This window comes from Sabethes cyaneus, chromosome 1 (genome assembly GCF_943734655.1).
Source record: "Sabethes cyaneus chromosome 1, idSabCyanKW18_F2, whole genome shotgun sequence".
In the NCBI taxonomy this organism is placed as follows: domain Eukaryota; kingdom Metazoa; phylum Arthropoda; class Insecta; order Diptera; family Culicidae; genus Sabethes; species Sabethes cyaneus.
Window position 1 is genome coordinate 139,487,796 of NC_071353.1, and position 26,681 is coordinate 139,514,476.

General features: G+C 43.2%; 1 protein-coding gene across 1 annotated transcript; it reads left to right on the forward strand.

The window, feature by feature from the left end:
* The first annotated feature begins 4,162 nt into the window (after positions 1-4,162).
* LOC128746300 (uncharacterized) lies at positions 4,163-25,228 on the forward strand. Its single transcript, XM_053843348.1, has 7 exons — positions 4,163-4,343; positions 15,222-15,506; positions 15,577-15,754; positions 15,818-16,257; positions 23,847-24,149; positions 24,218-24,395; positions 24,464-25,228. The coding sequence occupies exons 1-7, from the start codon at positions 4,330-4,332 to the stop codon at positions 24,905-24,907; spliced, it is 1,842 nt and encodes a 613-aa protein (XP_053699323.1). The 5' UTR covers positions 4,163-4,329; the 3' UTR covers positions 24,908-25,228.
* Positions 25,229-26,681: the final 1,453 nt, after the last annotated feature.

Consider the following 26,681-nt stretch of genomic DNA (forward strand, 5'->3'; position numbering starts at 1 on the left):
ACGCTAAGCACACAACAGGAGGCCCAAAGTGCCCGGCAGGCGCGCCGTCGACTAAAACACGGGCGTAGTGCAGGTAACGCAACTAAACTTGAACCACTGCCACGCGGCTCAGCAGCTGTTGTACCAAGCAGTTACTGAGTCGTTGGCGGACATTGCCATCATCTCGGACCCATGCCGCATCCCTGCCGGAAATGGTAACTGGGTCTCGGATAGGTCCGAGATGGCGGCTATATGACCGACAAGCAGGTTCCCGGTTTAGGAGGTTGACACAACACGAGGGATTTGCGGTTGCCAAAGTGGGTGGAATGTTCTACTGCAGCTGTTATGCTCCACCGAGTTGGTCGATCGAGCAGTTTACGCGGATGGTAGACCGAGTATCAGTTGTGCTGACTGGTTTAAGGCCGGTGGTTGTGGGGGACGACTTTAACGCTTGGGCGGTTGAGTGGGGAAGTCGTCGCACGAACTATAGGGGTCGGATTTTGCTTGAGGCTCTGGCAAAGCTCAACGTAGACCTGATCAACGTCGGCAACACAAGTATCTTCAGTAGGAATGGTGCAGAGTCTATCATCGATGTGACATTCGGCAGTCCTGGTCCGATAGAAGACTGGAGGGTAGACAATGGCTACACTCACAGTGACCATCAGGCGGTCCGCTGTGGTGTTGGTCAGATAACGAGGCGGCAGGCGGCGGATAGAGCCAACACTCCAACCACCCGTGGATGGAAGACATCATACTTCGATCTCGAAGTATTTGTGGAAGCGATCGGAAGAGAGTGCGGTGATCGCGATATGCCAGATCCGAACGCTGATCATTTGGTTGAGGTGCTGTCGCGAGCGTGTGACGCCACCATGCCTAGGAAAAGCCGACCAAGGTATGGTAGGTCACCGGTTTACTGGTGGACAGAAGAAATTGCGGAACTCCGCGGAGTCTGCTTTCATGCAAAGAGCTCGGTCGGACGAGGGCAGAGCGATCGCCAGAGATGCTGGAGCGGATCATCGAGGGCCTCTTTCCGCGCCACAAGCCAAGGCCCTGGCCTCAGGCCGCTGAGTCGTCCCACGGCCGACGTTCCAGTATCTCAGACCATAGCGTAGGATGGTCGGACTCCGTGGGCGACGGCGGTTTAGAAATTGGTATAGGTTTAGAGATAATCGTAAGGAGTCTTCCAACCAATCACGAAGAGAGGATTTCCAGTTGGACAATGCTTCATTATATTCAATTTTTCAATAATATGTACTTTGAAATCAATAGGTTTCATTATTGGTGTGGATGCGTAGAAGATTTTCCGATCAATTGGCGTAAAAATATTAATATTTTTTGAAACGATGGTTCTACAATTGATGAAGGGACGGTAATGAAAGTAATGAAGTAGGATTTTTTGGGCAGGAGGAGAAGGAGTGGAAAGGAAGGGGGGGTGGTAATAGGTAGCTACGTTTAGTTGTTGTCTTGTGTCTCCTTGTCTTTGTGACTTCTACCTTTTGTCTAATGCTGGAAGGTGCATGGGTCGAACCAAACTATAATCTGAGATTATAACCGGATTTGAAATATTTGAAATATAATATTTAAAATCGGCCTGGAAACCACTAAGCTATTAGCGCTCAAAATTTTTCATTTTTCGTGATGCTCGCATTTTTTGATTTTTTGGAATGACACCCTATCCCAAACCTTGCCGTAAGACGTAGTCTTACGTCAAAATTACCGTGTTCAGGAACATATTCAATTATGCACAATCATTGACTGATACCGTCTTGGTTTTTTAACCTGGGTTAGTTCCAACTTGACCACTGAATAAACAAGCATTTTCGGGAGAATAAACAAACATTTTCGGCTTGTCCGTATATTGCTTACAGCGGGGTTGCAACTGTGAAAAAACCCAGAGTGAACCCGACGTCTAAAAAGTTCAATCCAGAGCGAAACTAAGTTCAACCTGAGTGAAAAAACAAACGTTTTGACAGCCGTTCGATTGGAACTAGGGCGAACCTAGGTTGGATCTAAGCAAAAACAAAAACGCTATGAGACATTTAATTGAAGTTCCGCTGGATGCAGAAACAATCCATCACAAATCGTAATTTTTCACCTCTCGACAGGGTCAAGACAAACCGAAGGACAAACGCTCGCATTCGCAAGATTTTCGCATTTTCACTTCCATGTTGCTAACCAACCGGCACCGTCTCTTGGGCAGTGCACTTTCGATGCGCCGCGATTCTTCAAAACTGCAAAACATACCATGCCGGCTCGAATGTTAAGGCCAAATCGTTTAGTTTTCATTCTGTCTGCCGGGCACCGCCGTGCAGAGCTCGTCAACTAACCGGAGTTCGGTTGGTGGTGAAAAAAGAAAATCCACATAACATAAAAATAAAGCGTAATGTAGGCTCATACCTTAGCGGGGGTTAGCAACTTAACGTGCTCAAAAGCCACCACTAGGTATCAGAACCATGGCCGTGAATGAATTTATAAACTTACGCACAGCCGCGGCGGTGGCGCGGTGCGGCAACTAGCACGCAGATTGTTCAAAACAAGTTCAGCCTCCCCACGGTCAAGCAACGGGGCCAAAGGAAACTGACCTATACCAAGCAAAACGAGCTGCAGTTGCAGCCTGCACCATAAATAGCTTTTGGTCCCGTGTATATACAAGAATGGTCAAGAATTGCTCTACCAGCTAGCCAGTTCGGACGTTCGGTAATTTGACGAAGTGGTGTACCTATAAAAATGGGGTGGTTTATGAAGTTGAACGTACGATGGTATGATGAGGCCAACGGGATTGTGGCAAGGTTCTGCGCACAACCCGAACTCCGGAGGAGGCTAACCTTCGGAATAAACGAATAGCGATGCAGCGTTGATCGAAGTGTGGCGCTCCGTTGTTGGCCGTTCAGGTTGATGATAAATTTTAGTAATTCCGTAAAAAAAATATGGCGTACTTACGTAATGCTGTTAAGAACTTTTTTTTAAAGATGGTGCAATTTTCGACTAAGCTAATAGAGAAACGTACGTGATTCTATGTCTGCCGTTGCGCATCCTGTGAATTTGCATGTTTGAGGTCATTAAAAAACATTACAGTAAGCATTGATTCGACTCCAAACAATAAATCGAAACAAATCGATGTGAAGAATCATCATTATAACATTAATTACAAATATACAGAGATACAACCCTCGCGTAAGTTTTCGAAACGTCCTAAGTATTAAATGTAAAGATTTGCGTAGTATCAAAACATACTATTCTCATGACGCGAATCATATTTTTAAAATCAATTCAAGAGTGGAAGGCAATTGATAGCACAACATACGACATGATTGTGGGTCTCGTAAAATAATTAAAGCGAACGCGACTGCTGGTAAACATGGCAAGCGTGAATCACAAAACTACAGCGCTCTGTCTGTTGACAATTTTAGAAACGATCTGCTGGGGCTGCTGCATCCAATGAAGATCACGCACGATTTGCGCGCGCTGACTGGCGCCGTCGCCGCGCTCCTGCCATCGCCATCACCGTCACCGTCAAACCAAGTCACACCACGCAGCATCGCAAAACCCGCTGATCCTACGCCGAGAATTCTTTCTCAAAGTATCATGCAGCTGCCACAGTAGCAGGGTGGCAAGCAGGGCGTGAAGCACCGGCGTTACTCGATCTTCATGTTCACCTACCTCTATACAGTACAGATCCGAGCCCAGTTATAAGAAGTCAGCATCACGCGCAATTCGCCTTCAGTTTACTGGATACTATCGGCATTATCGGGTCAATCAACGACGTCGTCGTCGAGGGTCGCTGCACCGCCGGTCGCGAATTTTCCGCTGTTAATAAATCGAGGAGAAAAACAAAGCACTATAATAATAACAATAGTCTAGTCAGTCCCCTGTTCTGTGTGTGTGACGACGAGAGATAAATTGATTAGGTTGCTTTGATTCGAAATAGTTAGCCTGACGGCAGCGACTTGTTAGGTTTTCTACGAATTACTTTGAGTTCATAACCTGAATCGGTGAAGCGTTTGTCAATAAATGCGTTATTATTTGCTAAACACATACTAAGCCCGGCTTTGATAGCAGTGCGACGTCGTCGTTCACCGGTGATAAGGCAGGCAGGCAGGCAAACCGCGTTCGTTAAGCGATAAGACCCACGAGCGAATCGAAGAGTGTGCTCTACTGACCGCGACTTAGTTTTAGAGTGAGCTCTTCCTTCGGCAGCGGCCAGCGCAACCGAGATTCAGTTGGTCGTTATCATTGGACCGATTTGGTGCAAGCTTTGCAGCCTTTCCAGGATAGCCAGGATAAGTGCCAGTTAAGTGTAACAGTGATTCTTCGTGCGAGACGAGAGAAAGAGAAAGTACAGACTTCAAAATGCCAGAATCAAAGTAAGTGTCAAACTGATTGTGACCTAAAGGTAGCTTAAGCAACTGGAGCTAAGCGAATGCTTTTCATCTGTATTGCGTCTCTGGACTGCGGAATGTTACATCACTGATAGTTGAATCGGGTTTTCAACAGGTTATAGATGCTAGTATGGGTTTAAAATTACTCCTAGCTGGATCCGCTTAATTGAACAATGATTATTCAAATGTGTCTTGCTGTAAGACTGATCAATAATGTGAAATTAGAGATTTGAACTATAATTACTTAAGTTGTTTAGTATGTAAATTTTTTTAAGTATATGTTGCAATGTAATAAATAAGATCATATATGAACTGAAACTGCAAAAATGAATTTTAAGTCGAAAAACCGGAAGCTATTTTCTTGCTTAACGAGTTTCTACTTTTCTGGGCTGGTTTTTGTGCCGAAACACAAACATTTATAGAACAGCATATTTTGAAATGAAAATTAGGAAGTTTTATTCAAAATAGAGTTAAATCCTACACCTCGATTTCAGAAGAAAGTGCCACATTTTCGTTTTTAGAACATGGCTGAAGTTTGATTATGATGATTCACAGCCTGTCACTGCTTTTGTACGTGAATACTCGTGAAATAACATGGAGCTACATGCAAATTAAAATTACAGAAGGGTTAACAGAGTCGGACCACAGTGTTGGATCAGAATATTAGCACCTAAATTTCGAATAAGAACATTTCCAATAAGGACTAAGCAATCCAACCGCCTTGTTGACGTTCTGATAGGGTGGATCGCTGTTGGTTCCTTGAAACTTTGTGGGAAACTATCCGGTGAAAATTATCTGCCGATGGATCTGGAAGATCTGTACCGATTCAGTTAAATTTGTTCAAAAGACCACAACTCCAAAATCCAACGACTACGACAGATATAGTAAAGGGATAAGCATAGAGCCAGCAGGACTAGATTATCACAAAGGCACCCTCGTAAACCTTTGTCCGTTTAATCTCAACAAACAGCGTGTCTGGTATTATGTTTGTGTAACAGTTTTACTATATGCCGATGGAGATAACTGGTAGTGGATTAAAATTTTACAGGAAAGCACCCAGCACGCTGATGGGAGGGCAAAGTTCCCAAGCTGTTGCTATTTTTATCAAAAATAGTAAGCGAAAACTTTGAACGTACACGCTGACTCAGCGTAATTCGATTTAAATTCGAGTGATAATGGCAGATAAGATTTCCTAGGTGGTTGGCAGTTGCTTAATTTAGATAGATTTAATCCGACACCGCCGCGCAAATTTGTCTAGAGCTTTAAGTACTGGACTTTAGAGCCAGCTACAAAATGTTTACAATGAAAATCTAACTTGCATAACACAATACACTTTAATAAAAATAAAAGCAAAACAAAGCCTAGTTATTACACTGCGGTTTGGGAACTTGGACTTATGTTTTTACTCCACAGTCTTTAAAGAGTATAGAACAATTACGGGGCTAGTGCAACGATCCTGTCGACTTTCCCCAGTAGAAATTCGAACATACGAGGAATGGCTTGTTAGACTAATGTAGAACCTTGAAGTCAATTGAGAGGTTCAGTACGCGAGCCTCTTTAATAAATCGCGTTTATGCGCAAATAATGTGCTGTTGATTATGACATTTGAACCGTTTTTATTTTGCACGTCGTGCAAACTAGCGGTGTTCAAATCAAAAAATATTGTGGTTGAAAACGGTCAAAGAAAAGACTCAGTCTTTAGTCGACAGCTACATATTCCTTACCAGATCATGGCTTCCTTCTTTTCCTTCTACCAGCATAGAGCCAGGGTGGCCCTCCATACATACCAATCGCCTTCAACCTGGTCGAGCCAGGTTTTTTGCACGTCATTCTGTACTGCTCTGCAATAACGTGGTGGAATAATTTGACTTGAACCCGTTGTTCTTGTAAACAAAGTTATGTCAAAATGTGTCAGTTTCTACTACAAGAGGCATGCCGGCGACGCACGAGGGGCGTCCAGATTTACTTTCAGCATGACTTCAGACCTCGTGGTGGCTATATTTTTTCTACTGCTACTCCAATGGATTATTAAAACTGAAAATTCTCACAAATCGAACATAGACATGTTCTATCAAACGGCTCGTAGAGTATCCCATATGCTCTTTAAATTCGCTAGTACTAGTCTTAAAAGTTTCGACCTCTCATGTACCTCGAATTCACTATTCATTGAAGCTTCATCGATACGCATTAATTCGGAGGATTAAATGGCTTCAAAATTTGATCTGCAAAATTACCGGTTTCACAAAGTTTTATTTTGTGAGAAGAAATCATGAAGAATCCCTAAACGTGAAATATTTTTTTATATCCAGAGCAATTAGTCTTGCTTCCACCCAAAAAGATAAGCTGGGAATCACTTTCTTTAACCAGTCAGTTTTGAAGTTTTCTGGTCTTTACAGAAAAGAAACAGATGCCCTTATTCGAACAGTTAGAAAATTTAAATTTGATCTCTAACTTGTTACCTATTGATCTTTAGTAGTTTCTAGTATTTGCAAATTCACTTCCGATATGAGGAATCATAGTTCTGCTGTCAGTAGGTTACGTACCGTGACAAGTTCTGTTTTGGACATACTGAGACATTACTGTCGTCTGTAGGTATTTCTGGGTAAGTTACCGCATTTGAGATGTTTTAAAGAACTGCTTCCATTTGTCAGCCAGTTCACGCTCGATAACGAGTTTTCTATTCTCGACTCTACACATGGTGGTGCGTATTCCTTCCAAATTCGCTTTACCTTATCATGAAACACGTACCATTAATACAGGGGTTACAGAGCGTTCTCCGTTTTTCCTCCTCAAGGTGGGTATTTGACCAAGTTCCGTGGTTCTCCACTCTAAAATTTATTGGCATTCTTTGTCGGGAAACTATTTTGGTGAACTCTAACCGAATATTATTTTTGGACTCTTCAATGGGCATTGTGTGTCAAAGTGTAATCTATCCTAAACGTTCTTCGGGGGGCTGAAGCAGCTCCTCTGTGTAGAAGACAGGATAGGTGTGCGGTTTTTTGCTGAATGTGGTTTGTGTAACTACGTATTTTAGGTGCGCGAAGTCGCGTCTTACCTTAGGATAGACTGTGTTCGTTTATGATTTCTTCGTAGTCACAGAATTGCAGAATCTTTCAACCGGCCCTGCCCGTGTGCCGCTACTCCGGCAAAACCTGGGGAAAACATATGGCTCTAAAAGTTACTAAAAACCTGCTTGACAGTCCTCGGTTATTAGCACTACGGACCTACGGTCTATGGATGACTCATGGTCCTTGGAGAAGTGGAGTACAATGGAAAGAAGAAATGACAGATGTGATTGTATTTGGAGGTATGCAGAGACGAATGTCCATCGATAAATCGTGTCCCTTGTATAAAGCAAATTCCTCTATCGATAAATAGGGAAGTGCTAATTTCTACACGAGACTCATATTCCTCATCACTCGACTACTATTGAATCCTTATCATTGCATTGGCGTTATGACCTTCTTGAAGAAGAAATCGGTTGTAACAAACCTGTGTGAGTTCACCTCAATGGTTACGGACTACATATCGAAAGGTTTTCAAGTGGACTGCATATATACCGATATGAGCAAAGCGTTTGATACCGTTAGCATTAATAGCATCTTGGAGGCAATTGAAGAGTTTGGCGTTCGAGGTCCATTGTACAGCTGGATGATATCGTATCTGATGGATAGAGTACAATTTGTTAAAATTCGCGGTAACAAATCTTGCTCATTTACCGTACATTCTGGCGTACCACAAGGTAGTCACTTGGGACCGTTGCTGTTCGTGATTCTAATGAACAAATTGCCTGATGTTATCACCCACGCAAGAATTCTAATTTATGCAGACGATATAAAAATCTTCTTTCCTATCAAGTCCACGGAAGATTGCCTGAAATTACAGCTCGACCTAGGCCACGTTGGAAAGTACTGCGAAAACCGTGGATTAAGAGTAAATGCAGACAAGTGCTCAGTAATGACATTCTCCAGAAAAGTTAACCCCGTGATCTTCGATTACGGGTACCAAAATAGTGTAGTGCCGCGCACAGAATATGTTCGTGACTTGGGTGTAACATTCGACCGCTCGCTCTCCTTCAATAGACACATTGATAATGTAGTAAAAGAAAGCCTGAAACTGTTCTCGCTCATTAGAAGATTTGGCCGTGACCTCAAAGATCCTTATGCAATATTAGCAGTCTACAAAGGTCTCGTTAGAAGCAAATTGGACTATGCTAGCGTAATATGGCACCCGCAATACGTAACTCACATTCAGCGAATAGAAGGAATCCAGAAGAGATTCGTTAGATTTGCTCTCAGAAATCTCGGATGGAACGGAGAAGAGCTACCACCTTATCAGGACCTGTGCTGCCTGGTAGACCTTGACTCGGTCCTCGCGAGGCATAAGATAGCCGACATCGTGTTCTTCACGAATATTCTTGCAGGACGAACTGTCAGCCAACCTCTTGCCAACCGACTAATACTGAACGATAGTCCAGTCTCGCTACGGCGAAGGAGAACCTTCGAGCCACCGTTGCGAACCAGGAACTACACACAGAATGAACCATCGTCCCGCTTCATGAATGCCTACAACACCCTGCAGGAAACTGTTACCATTGATATGACCCCAGATACAATTAGACATAAGCTTAGATTATATTTTAGAGAACAATTGTATTAGTGTCTTTATTGTTTATATGTATTATTCATTTTAAGAAGTGTGTTTTATGTTTATGTTTTGTAACTAGGTTAAGATTGGGTAACGGGCTCAAAGCCTATATTCAAATACATACAATACCATCGGCAAAGGTTATGGTCAACGGTTTGAATTAGCCATCACCATCACTCAGCTTCAGACAGAGCTGCAAAACAAAAACACATGTGAAGACGAAGATCTCCAGTATATGCACTTGATACAAAAACGGCACTAATTTTGTAGTTACCAGTGCTACAAGTTACAAAAGCAAACAGTGAAAATGGATTTGGATTGTGCGGAAATCTTCCCTGGCGGACGCCCAGGTGAAATGATCGTGTAATCTCCCATATGCACCCCATACGGGCGAATTGTGGGAGATAATGGTACGCAGTGTTAAAGCAACAATGACGTCGTTGGAAAGTAATTGAAGAAAATGATCATCGAGCTCTCACGAACCGTACTCAACGAAACGGAAGGTTCAAACTCGCTTGCCTAAAGAGCTGACTAACCCCGAGGTATTACCAGTAAACCATTTCATGCTTAGCGGTCCAAATAAACTGTCAATTAGCTTGGAAAAGTTACTCCGATGTAACTTCCAACCCTCACAACAGCTTTTGGGTGCAGCCTAAGGTCGTCGGTCAAAGTAGTGCTTCTTCTCAACCAATAACACAGCTCCGCAGTGCACATTTACAGGATTAGGTTAAACTAAATATGTTCATATGTTCCGATCCGTAATCACTTGAATGTTCGTAATAGAAGTGATTTGGGCTGGTTGCTACACTAGTGTGTTTCATGATGGGACAGTTTTCTGAAATTTTATGTTCGATACAACAAGTTTCTTAATTCAGTCGCCCACTCCGGTCAGACGTAGCCGTGAGCCGCTCCTAACCTGAAATGCCACGTTTTTCGATTAAATCGATTTGATTTCTGTGTACGAATATTAGGGATAGCGATTTTCTAAACTACCATCGGTTCGTGCTAACTTTTACCTGAAATTCGTTGAGATGCACTCCATCGCAGACTCCTGTAAAATGTTCGCATTTCTCTTCTTTGTGTTTGCAAATACATTCGCTACTGATGCTGAACCGGTTGCGATAACGAATGCATTAAAAAAATTTACTTTTTTCCTGATGGCGATGAAAAAAACTAAGACAGCTAACTGAGTTTGATAAATTTCGCATGGAAGGTAATGATATTAGCTTACTTGCAAAAAAATTCTACGCCCTTGCGAGCGGCCTTCCGGCAGTTCACCGAAACATTCGTCATGGCGGACGAAAACATACGTGTAGGCATGTTTTTGAGTTCTTTCTTCGTTTTATTTATGAATTCCTCCTCAGTTTTCGCGACAAAATTGTTGGAGTAGATCTTACGCTTCGGGTTTGCCAAGAAATTCTCGATGGAACGCAACTGGGGGACATTGGACATGTTCGCCGACTTCGATTTTCAGCCGTTCCATCTCCTCGAACGATCGCTTCGAGCAGTGGGCCGACGCCAGGTCCGGTCAGAACACCGAGTCTTCACCCTTATGGTATTTCTTGATGAACAATGCAACTTCTGGCAGGCACTTCGTACTATAAATTTTGTTTTTCACAACCAGTCCGGAGCGAAAGAAGAGCGGCTTTGACAGCCCTTTCTCGCTGATTGTCAGCCACAGCAGCACCTTCTTGGGGAACTTGATGAGTGAAATGAACTTCACCTCGGAGCTCACTTCCTTCGTGGGGGAAGAAAAATATGAAGTGCCCTGCCAGTCATTGCCATCCAGGGTGAGATAGGTCTCGTCACGTCATGGCCTGCAGCTCCGAGACCAGTGAACAGGACTGCCGCTTCCTGACATGTATGTCCATATTCGCCAGGTACTTGTTCACTGTTTGACCGGTTGCACCGACTTCCCGGCCAAGCGCACGCAGCGATGAAGCCAGCTTTCCCTCGGTCTTCCTCTTCAGCATCCTTTGGAGCTTCTTGTCACTCAGGGTCGTTGACCGTCCGGAACCGGGCTTTCTTTCGATGCTCTGATTGTTGTCCAATAGTGCCAAGATGTTGTAGATGCCGAAACGGGCGTATCTGGCGTCCATAAAGTGCCGCGCGATGTCCGTATTCAAAGCGGCGGGGTACTGTTCTTTGAACGCGCACACTTCTGAACGGAGCTCCACTGTTTTCGCCTTCACGGTTAGAGTTTGACTGATAGAGCTGTCAATTTTTTTCTGCTGACTTATGGGTTACTATTATTGATGCTGCATGGATGGTTTCGTCAGTGCGTGTGAAGGTAAACCCATAAAAATCGGTCATTTTGGTCCATTTTTTTGATTGCAAACGTTAAACGTTCCCGAAGGAATAGTCGACCTCGATTCCTTTGAAATTACTCCAGTAATGGTTGTTGAAGCAGCACGTAAATTGAAACGATCCTTCTCCGCTCCGGCCCGATGGAATTCCTGTCGCAATATTTTGCCTCTATGCATCAGAATTATATATGCCGCTGTGTCGCATTTTCAACAAGTCCTTTACACAAGGTGAATTTTCTGATATCTGAAAACATTCCTTCATGTTCGCCGTCCGTAAGAGTGGTGATCGCCGAAATACGAAACTACAGAGATATCACAAACTTATCTGCTGCCTCCAAGGTTTTTGAAATTATTGTGAGCAGCGAAAATCTCACTCGTACCAAAAACTATAAGTATTCACCTTCCGGCACAAGTTCATGCCTAGGAGATCGGTCTCAACTAACCTACTCGATTTTGTCTCCTCGTGCATTGTGCTACTCGAAGAAAAAGCACAAGTGGGCGCAATATACACAAACTTGAAAGCTGCATTTGATCGTATCGACCACCGCATCCTTCTATGAAAGCGACTTGTCGTGGATTGGTTTATATTTATGCGATAAGTCTTGCGAGTTAAACTAGAATCTGCCGTTTCATCTGTGTTTACCAATAAATCTGGCATTCACCAAGGAAGCAACACGGGACCTTTGGTTTTCATTCTATTTTTCAACGACGACGTGCCTACACTGCTTGCGCACTTATCTACGCTGACGATCTCAAATTGTTTCTTGCCGTGCGTTCCATCGACGATTCTTGCCGGCTGCAAGGATTACTAGACTTCTCTGTGAGCTGGTGCAAGTTGAACTACTTGATTGTGAGCACAGTGAAGAGGTTTTTGGGGCCAGGAAAGGTTCTTATGATGGTTAGAGACCCCTCCCCACACTAAGAAAGGGGGCTCCCATGCAATCCTAGTAGCACACTTTTGTCATTTCTGGTTACCGCAACCTATTTATGACTGAAATTAGTCATTAATCGGTTACCACAACTAGTTTATAACAACTGTGCTACTAGGGAAATAAAACACAAATTTCTGTATAACTCGAGAACTAATCAAGCAAATGGAATAAAATTTGGCATGTGAAGGTTTTTGGAGGCAAGAATTTTTTCCATGGTGAATTGAGGCCCCTCCCATCTTTAGAAGGGGAATCATGACCCCTGTCTCCTTTAAGAGGGGGGTTTCCATACAAATGAAATACAACTTTCCTCATAACTCGAGAACTAATCAAGCAAATGGAACCAAATTTGGCATGAGCAGGTTTTTGGAGGCCCAGTTAGCTTCAAGGTACGATGCTGGTCTAACAAGCTAGTCGTCGTATGTTCGAATCTCGGCTAGGCGGTGCTTGCTAGTTAGAGTCAATAGGATCGTTGCATTGGCCCCATAATTTTCCTGTACTCTAACAGCCGGCTGCGAAGTCTGTCGATAAAGAAGGGTAATGTCTAAAGACGGTATAAACCCATGGCTTTGCTTTAGATTTTTGGAGGCAAGAATTTTTTTCTATGATGAATTAGGACCCCTACCCACTTTAGGAGGGGGGGGGCTCCTATACAAATGAAATACAAATTTCCTCAAAATTCGAGAACTAATCAATCAATTAGAACAATATTGGGCATATTGGTGTTTTTAGAGGCAAGAATTTTTTCTATGATGAATTAGGACTCCTTACCTTTTCAGGAGGGGGGCTGCTATACAAATAAAATACAAATATCCTCATAACTAGAGAACTAATCAAGCAAATGCCCCCCGTAGAGATCACCTCTATCTAGGTTTGTTTATTTTCCTAGATCTACTGACCTCTATGACTTTCCTTCAGTTGGGTCACCCTTGTGAAATGATATTTTCTACGAAAATATTTTCCGTGAAATGGCACATCCCGCAAAATGTGTATTCGCAAAATGGTATTCGGCGAAATGGTTTGTAATGATGGTGAATATTTAAATGCTATCCGCTTTATTTTATTAAAACACCCATGAACTCCTCAGAAACTTGCAAAATTCGAGATTGTGATAAAGGTAATCTGAGATTCAGGATTTATGTACAACACAGTTTAATTTGTGATAATACGAAGTTTGTCGGGTCAGCTAGTTAATAATAATTAAACAAACGAGTTACTAGCATTAACTCCATCGTCCATGCAAAAATCACCCATTTTTCAAAAAAGCATGTACCACAAGCAGCATAACAGAGGGTATTAGTGTGCAAGCAAAATGGTTGTAAGACGATTATCAGTCCAGCAGTTTCAAAGCCATTCAGCTTTCCACGGCACGGGTGAGAATGCATATACAGACTTCAGACTGCATACTACCAGCGATTTTGACACCTGAAGCAGTTGCAAAGATCTAGGTGAAAAGTAAGATGTTTTTCGATCGAAAAAGTATGTTCTTTCTTATTCCGTCAGAAAAATCAAATAGACAAACAACTGGATCGAAACAATTTTACCCAATCTGGGGAATCCGAGCAACGTTATACAAACTTAATAAGCATTGCTTCAATGATCCTCACAAAATTTCCCTTCACGCTTTGTCTCCCCTGAGATACTACAAACACCTATATTTCATTACTTTCTTGTACCGTCAAAAAGGTCAAGACAAAAAACACGAGGTTGTTTTTAAAATTGTCATCCAAAATCTGAAAACAAATTGGTTATGTCTGTTTAGAAAAAGACATTAATTCTGCTGAAAGATACCAATTTTTGAAACAAAGTAGATACCACAGGTAGATGGTTTCCTACTAATAGAGAACGCAAAATTCACCTCCTGACCACGTTTTTAATGCTCTCACCGCTCGAACCCGGAACCGGTAATTGATGCGCGCGTTCTGTACGCGAAACAAAGCAATTACATTATTTTTTAATTTTCTTCTTTGTCATCGCGTACAATCGCGTAAGTAAATTCAATTGCACGGTCGGTTTGTTTCTTATTCTACGCCGTCTTCTCTGCACGTATGAAAGCCAATTTCGAATGGGTCGTCAAAACCGGTCCTTCGGATTCAAGTGACCTCGAAAAACTCCAACCGGTGGTAATACGAATCACTTGTCGAAGAAGACTACTTCCACCACGATGATGGTGCTGGTGTACAGAACATGTTCTGATCGAATCAGTACCTACACATACTCCGAGCGAGAGGATCGAAACCTCATTGCACAAAGTCGGTACGTGGCGTGCATGCCTACGATGACTGACCTTGAACCGTACCGGTACGCTACATTTGTCGGCACATTCTTACTTGCTGCCACTACTGACTGGTAATGAGATTCTTGATCCTAGTTTTTGTTTCATCGTTTGCAAACAGCTTAGAGACTGTGTTTTGGTTCCAAAGGTCGCAACGCGAAATATCGCAACGATTAGATAAATGTTCCGTCTCCTGTGGAGACGGAGGAAGCGCAGCACCGGCCGCTGCGCGGCTGTTTTATGGTTATTTATTTTCGAGTGAAGCTAATCCAACGGTTATGTGAGCACAGATAGCAAATCGAGATAAGATAAGCGGTTAATAATACAAATCAAGGTATATTATACTTACCTCAACACAAGCACTGTTGTTGTATAACAGCAAATAAACAATGTCGGCGAATAAATGACTCACCATTTGAGGGTTTATGGTTGCCCAGTTCTTTCCCGATATAAGTACATAAAATTTTCTTATTAATTAAGGAACAATACAGTTAATTTAATCATCCATCGTAAACTCATCACATTTCCGGTTTCATAGCCTACTATTTTTCCCCTCCATCCTGTCATACGGTGTCAACATTCACGTGCATGTGCTTGCTTTGTGTCTTTAAATGTGTCCGCGTCAGTGAAGTCGTTTTTGGTCGTCCCCCGTAGCCGTAAGTATTCCACCATTTTTTCATGACAAATCTTATCACCGGAAAAATAGCAGTACGAACCCGCTGGTGATCCTGCTCGATTTTTTGCTGTTCCTGATCAAGGCAACGGTGAACTTCGTTGTGTCGATCGTGCAGCTGTTTGCTCCCCCACCGGCAGCGGACGTTACCGGCGATATTGTCCTGATCACCGGCGCCGGTCATGGCATGGGAAAATGCCTATCGCTGCAGTATGGCGCTCTGGGTGCCACCGTCGTTTGTGTGGACATCAACGAAAAAACCAACTCGGAAACGGTCGCCGAAGTCAAGAAGAAGGGCGGAAAATCCTTCGGTTTTGTGTAAGTGATCTCTTTCCGAAAGTTAAAATTTGATTTTGACCCTTATTTCACTGTTTACCAAACTCTGTAGCTGTGATGTCACCGATCGTAAGCAAATTTTCGAACTGATCGACAAGATTAAGGTACAGGCTGGACCCGTTAGTATTCTGGTAAATAATGCAGGCATCATGCCCACGCATCCACTGGTTCAGCAGAGTGAGCAGGAGATTACAAAGACGTTCCAAATTAACGTTTTAGCACACTTTTGGGTAACAAAATCAATCACACGAATGAACTGATTAACCAAGTTATAAACCCACTCTAATTTTTAGCTACTGCAAGCTGTTCTGCCGGATATGATAATGCGAAACCGTGGTCACGTCGTCGCCCTGTCGTCCATCGCTGGTCTGGCCGGCTTCCCCAACCTGGTTCCGTACTGTGGAACGAAATTCGCCGTTCGCGGCATTATGGAAGCCATGGCCGAGGAACTGCGAGCCGATCCGCGAAAACCCAACATCAAGTTCACCAGCATCTACCCGTACATGGTCGATACGGGACTGTGCAAGAGACCCTTCACGCGGTTCCCCAGCCTGATGAAGATGGTCAAACCGGACGATGCTGCGGCGGCTATCATTGACGCGCAGCGTCGCGGAATTGTGGAGGCCTCCATTCCGAAGTATATCCTCTACCTGAACACGTTTATGCGTATCTTCCCGCTGAAAACCGGCCAGGAGTTGGGTAACTTTTTGGATACAGGCCTGAAGTCGGATCTGTGAAAGCGTGAAAGATGCGTCATTTAGTTGGGATTGATGAATAAAGAAAACAATTTTCGACAAGAGACCCCTTGAAAGGAAACCTATCACTAATGACGATGACTTTCAACTTTCTTGGGATTGAAAATGAGCATCTTTCTACAATTGTTTGGGCTAATGATCTTGCAATTTTCAAATGACGCACTACGGAAGGCAGTTTCAAGCATACTGTCGATCTGTTGAGGTAGAAGCCAGTGAAAAATATACTCTACAATCTGTAATTTTTAAGCAAATTATCTCGTACCAGTGAGGTATTCATTATAGAGAAGGGGTAGTGTCGATGAGGCTACTACTTAGAGCGCACGACAATTATCATCACGTTTTTGCAGTTTTTACCCAGTTTACATCAAAATTTGACGTTCATTCAGGGAATTGATTCATGTGTGAATTCTCATATTTGCTAGTTTCTAAATTAAAAATTCCTCACATTCTATATGTAACATGTTTTGACGTCACAAAGTGTTCAAACTTCTATTTGACTTCAGCATTCGCATTGAAGGTGTGATAAAACTATGGTATTAAAGGGGCCACCAACGCCCGCCAATGGGTCAATTGACGTCTGATGTACTCACGGAGTGTACCTGCATTAGAATTTCCAGTACCGATCAATTAACATGACTTGCTTGTTTTTTTGAAGTCTGATGAAACGCGCGTCTCAGAAGTAAGCGCAAGGTTGCAAAAACTGTAACTAATCAGTAGTAGTGACCTTCTCGTCGTCGAACAAAAAGAGCAACAAAATTAGATGATGCGTCTTTGGGGTCAAATTCGACCGAACAATTGAGCGATGTAAGCCGGAAATCGAGCGTTAATTGTATGTTGAGATTTATGTTGTTATGTTGCTACCATCAGAGCTCCGTAGCGTTAAAACGAATCAATGAAGCTGAATTTATCGGACAATCATTTCAAAAACGAAAGGCAATTTGAAGCCGGGCACGAGTTGTCGATGTTGAGTGTTGACTCGTTTATTAGAACATTACCTTGTAGGAATAATTGTTCAATTTTGATTTGTTTCCATCTGAAGTTTCTAGCCTATCTACATTTGACAGAGAAAAACAAACGAAACAATGAAAGTGATAGTCTCAAGCCGGCTTCACTGACGCTGATAAAAGTAAGTATTGATTGAGTGAACCGAAACCATTTCAGGTAAATGTTAAGCAATAATGCATCACCGGGAAGGTTTTCTAATTGAAGGTGACTTTATTCGTACAATACCTTCTAATTTGTAACAGTTTTTGACAATTTTTTAGTTATTTAATAGTAAACAAGTGTTCTGACAATCTTAATCAAAACCATGTTTGCGTTCCATACTAAGCAACTGGTCACAACGTTTCTTAATAAACGCTTAGTCAGCGATTTATCAGTTTTTATTCAATTTAGGGTACGGGTGGGTATTTCCAGCCCATTAAGCGGTATACTGAGCAATATTCAGGAACTACGTTGAAACTATATTTATTCGAGACAAGATTTTTATACCAGTTGATAGAATAATATTTACTGAATATCGGCGTGTATTTTGGTCTTAAGAAAATGCTACTGAATTTGAGTTATAGTCGCGAGAAGTGATGAAGTCGCTGCGGCTAAATTGAGCCCATTTTCTATAGTGGTGTCTGTGTTTTTTAAATCCGACAGGCCGAAATAGCTAGCACAGCCATTAAATGCTTTTCAACAACAGATCAAAAGAGACAAGAAAAGAGAGACTGATGGATAACCTCTCGCTATTGCCTACATTCCGGGCTCATTGAAGATAATTAGTTTTGCAGTGACAACAGCTTGCTGCTGGCGCTAGTGTATCACTGAATCGTTCATATACACTAGCGCCAGTTGTCACTCAAATACCAGATATGTCAGCACATATATTGGTAGTAGTGTAAATAACGCACCATATGCTGCAATTAAAAATAAAATGCTGCTAATGGCTAGTGAATGAAATTTTGATTTATGTTTTTTTTTATATCAGAGGGGAATTTTTGTGTTCTTCCGTGATAAAAAGAAGTAGAATGGTTCTGTGATAGCATATTCACAGTTGTTTAGTTTCTAGAATAAGTGAACGTGATCACAATTGTGTGTTTTCCAAACCAGCATCAAGAGTGGATACGCGTAAGCGATTGCTGCTAGTTTTTTCAGCCTGGTTACGTGCTAGTGGGAAAACAGTGGTTTTCATGTTTATTGAATAAAATTAAGCAAACTACTTACATTTTTATGAAAATAGTTATAACACATTAAAGCCGTTGTCTGCGGTAACCAGTGAGCCCAGATACACGAACTCTTCTACCACCTCGATTTCATCACCGTCTAAATGAATCCGGAGAGGGAGGACAGCATTCACTTCTCTAGAACCTCTTCCTTTCATGTATTTTGTTTTCGATACATTAATAACAAGTCCAATCCGTTTGGCTTTAGCTTTCAGTCCGGTGTACGTTTCCGCCATCCTCTCAAAGGTGCGTGTAATGATATCAACGTCGTCAGCGAAACCAAGAAGCTGGACGGACTTCGTGAAAATCGTGCCACTCGTGTCTATCCCCGCTCTTCTTATCACACCCTCTAAAGCGATGTTGAACAGCACACATGAAAGCTCATAACCTTTCCGTAACCCTCTTCGAGATTCAAAGAGACTCGAGACTGCCCCTGATACTCGAACAACACACATTACTCGATCCATCGTCGCCTTGACCAATCGCGTTAGTTTATCCGGAAATCCGTAGTAGTGCATAATCTGCCATAGCTAATCTCGATCGATCGTGCCATACGCCGATTTGAAGTCGATGAATAAATGATGCGTGGGCACGTTGTTTTCGCGACATTTCTGCAACACTTGCCGAAGCACGACAATCCGTGGTGGCACGGACACCCATGAATCCCGCTTGATATTGCCCCACAAACTCTTTTGCTAATGGTGATAATCGACGACATAAAAGTTGGGAGAGTACCTTATAGGCGGCGTTTAACAGTGTGATTGCGCGGTAATTACAACAATTCAACTTATCGCACTTTTTGTAAATCGAACACACGATGCCTTCCGTCCACTCCTCCGGTAGTAGCTCCTCCTCCCAAATCTTGACAATGACCCAGTGCAGCGCTGTAGCCAGTGCGTCACCACTGTATTTCAGCAGCCCACCGGGTAGCTGATCAGCCCCAGCCGCTTTATTGTTCTTCAGCCGACTGATCTCTTCTGCTACCTCTTGGAGGTCGGGCGCTGGTATTCTGTCGTCTTCTGCACGTGCTCCCTGATCTATTGCCATATCGTCAGCTTCATGTTTAGCTACATCGTTGTTAATACTGCTTCCACCTCTCGATCACCTCACGTTAGTTCGTGGGAAAATTACCGTCTGAGTCCCGACACATATCGGCCTGCGGCACATAGCCTTTGCGCGAACGGTTTAGCTTCTCATAGGACTTCCGTTTATCGTTAGCACGGTACAGTTATTCCATCGCCTCGCGATCTCGTTCTTCCTGTTGGCGCTTTTTCCTCCGGAAGAACTTTGCCTGTTCCGTGCTTGTTTATATCGCTCCACATTCGGTCTCGTACGGTGTTGTAGCATTCTCGCACGTACTGCATTCTTCTCCTGCACTAATTGTTCGCATTCGCCGTCGTACCAATCGTTTTTTCGGTTCGGATTCAATGTACCTAGTGCCGCTAGAGCAGTACTACCTACTGGCGGTCTTAATGCCTTTCCAATCATCTTCAAGAGTTGCTGCGCCAAGTTGCTCTTCCATTGGTAGCGCTGCTTCCAGCTGCCGCGCGTATTCCTGGGCAACTCCGGTGTCTCGTAGCTGCTCGATGTTGGGTCGCGGCGCACGACTTCGACGCGTGTTATACACCGTCGAGAGTTTTGAGCGCATGTAGACTGCAGCCAGGAAATGGTCCGAATCGGTCGTATTAGTCGTGATCGGTTACCAACCAATCACACGCTGGTGCATCTTTCCCAGTACTAAAAAGCCGATTCCCAGCTCGTTGGTGGTGCCACAGCTCTGGTAGAAAGTAGCCGCTCGATGCCCGTTTTTACATACCTTCTGTCCTGTCCAGCAAAGCTCCTGCAGTGCTACGACTTCGAAGTTTCGGGGATTTGATTCATCATAGATTATCCTATCGCAACCCGGGAAGCCGAGCGATTTGCAATTCCATGTCCCGAGTTTCCAATCGTAGTCCTTATTTCGTCGCGTAGGTCGACGCCGATTGTTCCGATCCCTATTTTCTTCTTCGTTGTTGGTAACTTTTTGTTTTCCAGGGCGGCTTGTTGGGCCTGCCCTAACCCCCTGCCTCGCCGGAGAACCATCGTGCACAGCACTGTTTGGAGTCTGCCGCAACACAATTCGTTTGACTGAATCGTACGCCACCTTAAAGTTTGCAAAAAGATGATGAGTCCGCAAGTTGTACTCCCGGAACTTGTCTGATAACTGACGCAGGGTAAATATCTGATCCATAGTAGAGTGAATTTCATGAAAACCAGCTTGGTATTCGCCGAAGAAGGCCTCTGCTAACGGAGTCAGTCTGAATAACACGATACGGGAAAGCACCTGATAGGCAGAATTAAGTAATGTTTTTACATTCGACTCGATGTTCTTTTTTGCAAATAGGGCACATGAGGCTAGCCAACCACTCCTACGACATTCTCCTTCCTCCCAGATTCTGACAATGAGCCGGTGGAATGCATCGTACGGCCACTCCCCGCTCTTGGGAACCGAGATACCGTCCCTGCCAGCTGCCTGACTGTTTCTCGGCTCACTGATTGCATTCTTAACCCCTTCTTGTGTTGGTGGCTCCGCAGCTTGGCCATCACTCACAATTCTTATCCTGTTTCTGCTGATATCCATGTTGCACCTCTCCATTCAACAACACCTGGAAGTGCTCGTTCCACCTGGCTGCTGCCACCGTTTTGTCAATAAATAGGTCAATACAATACAGGTCAAACAATACTGCGTCAACGCGTCCGTCGACGTTATTCTGACAGGTTTCCCATGGGTTTACTGTCAAATTGACACTGACGGATGCGTTGACGCAGCATTCTGTTTGGGCCTTTATACACAACGAGATAGTGGTCAAAGTCGATATTTGCTCCCCGAAAAGATCGTACATCGATGACATCCGAAAAGTGTCGCCCGTCAATTAAGATCGTGATCGATCTGAGAGCTAATCTGAGAGTACTAATTTGAATGCCTCCAGGTGTCTTACCGAATATTCAGAGAGAGACCATGTAAACCTGTGCGCACAGTCGATTGGGAGATGACTGAATAATTTTGACCACTGATGATCAGTACTGATAACTGACCACCAATCATATTTTCCTGAATTTCAAGGCGGCATACGATACAATGTGGAGCAAACAGCTATGGCAAATAATGCACGAGAATGATTTTCCAGACAAACTGACGCGCCTGATCAAAGCTACCCTGGAGCGAGTGATTTGCTATGTGCGTGTTTCGGTGGCATTCTCAAGTCCCTTCTAATCTCGCACGGACAGTAACAATGGACGGCGAGGAATTGAAAGTGGTTTATTAGTTCGTATATTTGGAATCTCTGGCCACCGCGGACAATAATACGAGTAAGGACGCATTAAAGCTGGAAGTCGAGCCGACTCTACTTTTCCCTACACAATACGCCTCGATCAAGCAGCGCACGCTATCGCACAAAATTGACGATGTACAAAATGTTAATCAGACCAGTAGCGTTTTACGTATTTAAGACTTTAACTGTGCTTACGGAAGACATACGTAAAAAAGCAAAGCCATGGGTATAAACATCCTTAAGAACTTGACCCTTCTTTATCGACAGACTTCGCAGCCGGTTATTAGAGTATAGGAAAACTACGAGGCTAGTGTAAAGATCTTATTGACTCAATAGCGGCTCCGCCTAGTCGAGATTCGAACCTACGATGACTGGCTTGTTAGACCAGCATTGTACTCCGGAGATAACTGGGCGGGCAAAAAGAATAAGGAAGACATACGTGCAATTGCCGTATTTGAACACATGGTATTGCGGACTATTTTCTGCAGAGTAAAAATGGAAAGCGGAGAGTGGGGCAGACCATGAGCTGCAGGCACTACTTAGAGAGATTTCTATCATACATCTACTCTACTAGCACGGTTGTTACAAAATTGTTGTGGAAACCGAAATATGACTAATTTCAGTCGTAATTCGATTGCATTAACTAAATGGACCTATAGTGTCCTACTTGGGTAGCGAAAACTGGGAGACTATGGTGGTCTGGCCACGTCGCAAGAATGCCGGACGACTGTGTAATGAAATCTGTTCTCTTTAAGAACCCGACCAGGCACCAGTAATAGAGGCGCTTAAGGTACTAGATGGCTCGGTCAGGTTAAAGCCGACTTGCGTATATCGAAATGCTCGACAAATTGGCAACGAGTAGCCCAGGATTGAATACAGTGGAGAGGAATGTTAATGGTTCATGCTGGTTCGCTAAGAACTGCTCGAAACAGCGGTACAGCACATTCGTAGGCACCAAGGTGACGAAGTTCGTCGACCATTTCAAAACTATTTCTATTATGGTCCCTGTCAGCCAAACCATCTAACGTCTCAAACGAGTCGATATTTCACTCGCTATCGAACGCGATCAACGGCCATATTCTATCATAATGCGACATTACTCAGTTCTCTTCACTGAATCGTACGCTGCCTTGAATTCTACATAAAAACTGGTGGTGCGTCTGCAAGTTGAATTCAAAATACCAGGAAGAGGACGACAATGTTTTTTTCGAAAACAAGGGAAGCCTGTAACGACCTCATTATGAGGGACAAGATGCGGGAGAGAATTTTGTGTGCCGAGTTGATGAGATATGCCTCGATAATTGCTGCAATCGCAATGATTGTGCTTCTTGTAGATCGCGCATATAAGACTTTCAAAAGTTCGGCTGGAATGCCATCTCTTTTAGCTCTCTGATTACTTTCTTTACTTCGTTCAAAGTTGGGAAGCCCACAACCTGTCAAGCATCGTCAATGTCTATCCTATCTCCGATATATCCCAGTGCTCTGATGCGTCCCCCAACGTGCCGGCTCAGGTTGAGTTTTCTCATCTAAGTCGAGCTTTTCATTAGTTTATCGATGTACTCATCAACTCTATGTGAATGCTCAGCACCAACTCCACAGCACATCAGATTATCATTTATTGATTTAACATAATGTCTTAATACGTTCTCGGTTCATAGCGGTCTTATTCTCCAATTCCCCGATCATGCTTTGTAGGAGGAAAGTATAACGTAAGTAATATTTTTGGAGGCCGGAAAGTCCTTGAGTTTTAACTCGTTTTCGATGGTCAGCTGGTGCAGGCTACATTCTTCAATTATTGATTTGAACTCCTCTAGCCACTGGATCCTCTAGCCTCTGTCATTTCAAATGTGGGTTTCGTTAGGAATGTCTTGACGCTAGCGCTTTTTGGCGAAACGACTTAAAAGCGGTTCGCTAAAAATCAAATAGTAATTTGATAGTAATCAAGCTGAGAAAGTCAGAATTAGACAGAATCGTATCAAAGTATCTCATCGTTACAAAACCTCCTTTATAACCTAAAACCATCTGCTTTTTCCTTTTCTTCCTCAGCCCAAATGCCGGTGTTAAAATCTACAACCTGGTCATACTGATCGTCGACATCCTGGTGATGCTGGTTCGATGGATCTACTATACCCTGGAGTCGGTCTACCTGCTAATGGTACCACCGAAACCGGAAGACGTCAGCAAGGATGTTGTTTTGGTGACCGGAGCGGGACACGGTATCGGCCGATGTTTGGCCCAGCAATACGCCCAGCTGGGAGCGACAGTGGTTTGCCTGGACATCAACGACAAGATGAACAACGAAACCGTGGCCAGCATCAAGCAGCAGCGTGGCAATGCTTTCGGCTATGTGTATGTTTTCGAACTTATAATATGGTTAATTTTGTTTTCGTAAAATATTCCATTTGTTTTACCAACAGGTGCGATGTTACTAACCGGGAGCAAATCATTGAAACTGCCAAGACAATCAAACAACAGGTCGGTGTTGTTACCATTCTGATAAACAATGCTGGAATCATGCCAGCTCATCCGATACTGCAACAAACCGAAGCAGAAATTCGCAAAACATTCGAAATCAACGTTTTGGCTCATTTCTGGGTAGGTTCACAACTTGATTCCCAAAGTTTCTTTTAAACTCTAATCAGTGTCCTCTGGTCTCCCCGCAGATGCTTCAAACATATCTACCAGATATGATTCAGAAGAACCGTGGTTCCATAGTGGCCATGTCTTCGGTGGCGGGTCTGCTTGGGCTGAACAATTTGGTCCCGTACTGCGGCAGCAAGTATGCCGTGCGTGGAATCATGGAGGCAATGTACGAGGAACTGCGTCAGGATGCCCGCAAGCCCGCGATTCGATTCACCAGTGTGTACCCGTACATGGTCGACACGGGACTGTGCAAGAAACCACACATGCGATTCCCCAACATGATGCGCCTGGTCAAACCGGAGGAAGCGGCAGCGGCCATCATCGACGGCCAACGGCGCGGTATGGTGGACGTATCCATTCCCAAGTACCTGCTCTATCTGAATGCGTTCGTTCGGGTGTTCCCGCTGAAAGCTGGCAATCTGCTGCGGGACTTCCTCGACAGTGGTGTCGAGTCGGATCTTTGAGTGAGCGAACCAAAAAGTAGACCGGCGGTCTGCGATTGATTGTGGCACTTATTCGGCAGAGGCCACCACCAACCATTACCAGCACTCGATGCAGTGCAACCAATGTTATTTGGGTTTAATTTATTCATTTCTGTTACGAACATATTTGTACGCTCAGCAGAAGCAGCAGCAGAAGCAACAGGTCAGTGCAGCACAAAGATCTTTTTTCCGATGTGCGTGTGCCCTAGCTTTAGTATTCTATCCATTTGTTAGGTAAAATAAGAAAATAAAAATAAATTCTGTACCCTGTCAGTAGCTATCCGCATGGTAATATTTTTTTATTGGAATTCTGGAGAACATCATCTACAACTCGTTCAATTCAATCATAAAACTATACTGGCTATCTCAATCTGATTCAGCATTATGCTCTAGTTCATTTGTCTCTGCGAAGATTTTTGCCTCGCGATAGTAGCATGCAACGGGTGGCAACGTGGCAACTAAAATTTTGAAATTTATTTCTCAGGCTGTCAAAAAAGACAAAGATACTTGAAGGAAATCTGATTTACTGAAATTAAATATACATTGTCCATTGCAGAAAACAAATTACTAATTTGAAATTAGTGAACATTTGAAAACGGCCCGTAAATAATCAGCTTTTCGGCGAAGTTTCCGTTTGATGTCGGAACAGGAGCGTTGTACGGCCGTCATGTCAACTTTGCGAATGGCGAATGTATTTCTTGATACTACCAGTTATATTTGTACACCAAGGAGCTCAAAGTCCCGAAGAAATCTTCGATAGAGCGACACTGAGGCAGTTTTGTCGGGTTGTGGTTTTGGGGTATAAATGGGATAAAATGGATATACAAGAACGATTGTGTTTTTTGACGTAATGCGATGATCCTTTATCCGGCCAAACCACGTATTGTCCCGTTTGTACAAAAACATAATGCAGATGTTATGTTTTTGTACAAACGGAGTAAAAATTTTCTTCAAACATTCGTTCTGATACACATCATTGATAGCCAAACCAGTGGGCTTAAACCATGGCTTAAAAATACCACTCTCGGAAAGTTGGAGGAAGGGGAAGTGACTTTCGTCGTCCAAAACAAAGAATTTTCCGAAATATTTTTTTATCAACCAGCGTCATTGGGATTTCGGCAATGAAATCTTTTCCTCAGAGCCCCGGAATAGCTCTTGTTTTCTTTCGGCACTTTATTCCGATGATTGAAATACAAAGAAAATAAAAGACAACGAAGAGCCGACGTAAAGACAACGAAGGTGCGATGAAAAGATGACAAAAAAGCGATGAAAGGATAGTGACAAGTATGATGAAAGGTTGACCGGAATACAGCGAAAGACAATAATAATACGTCGGTGAAAAGACAACGAAAAGACGCTAAAATAGCGACGAAAAAACACGACAAAAAGAATATTTAAAAAGTGTTAAAAAAGCGACGAAACGATGATGAATACACTAAAGCACGACGACTAAAGAACGACGAAAAGGTAGTAAAAAAACAACATTTTTGTTGAATTGACATAACAAATGGGAAAAGTGACGAAAAGACGGAAAAATAACGAATCAACGATAAAAGACGAAAAAAGATGACAAACAATGAACAAAATAGAAATAAAATACGTAACAGTAACAAAAAAGACTACAAAGCCTACCGAAAAAACGATGAATAATCGTCGAAAATACAATAAAAAGATTACAAAAAGACTGGAAAGAAACAAAAATACGACGGAGAGCTGACCAAAGAAAACATAAAAATGATATAAAGGCGTTGATACG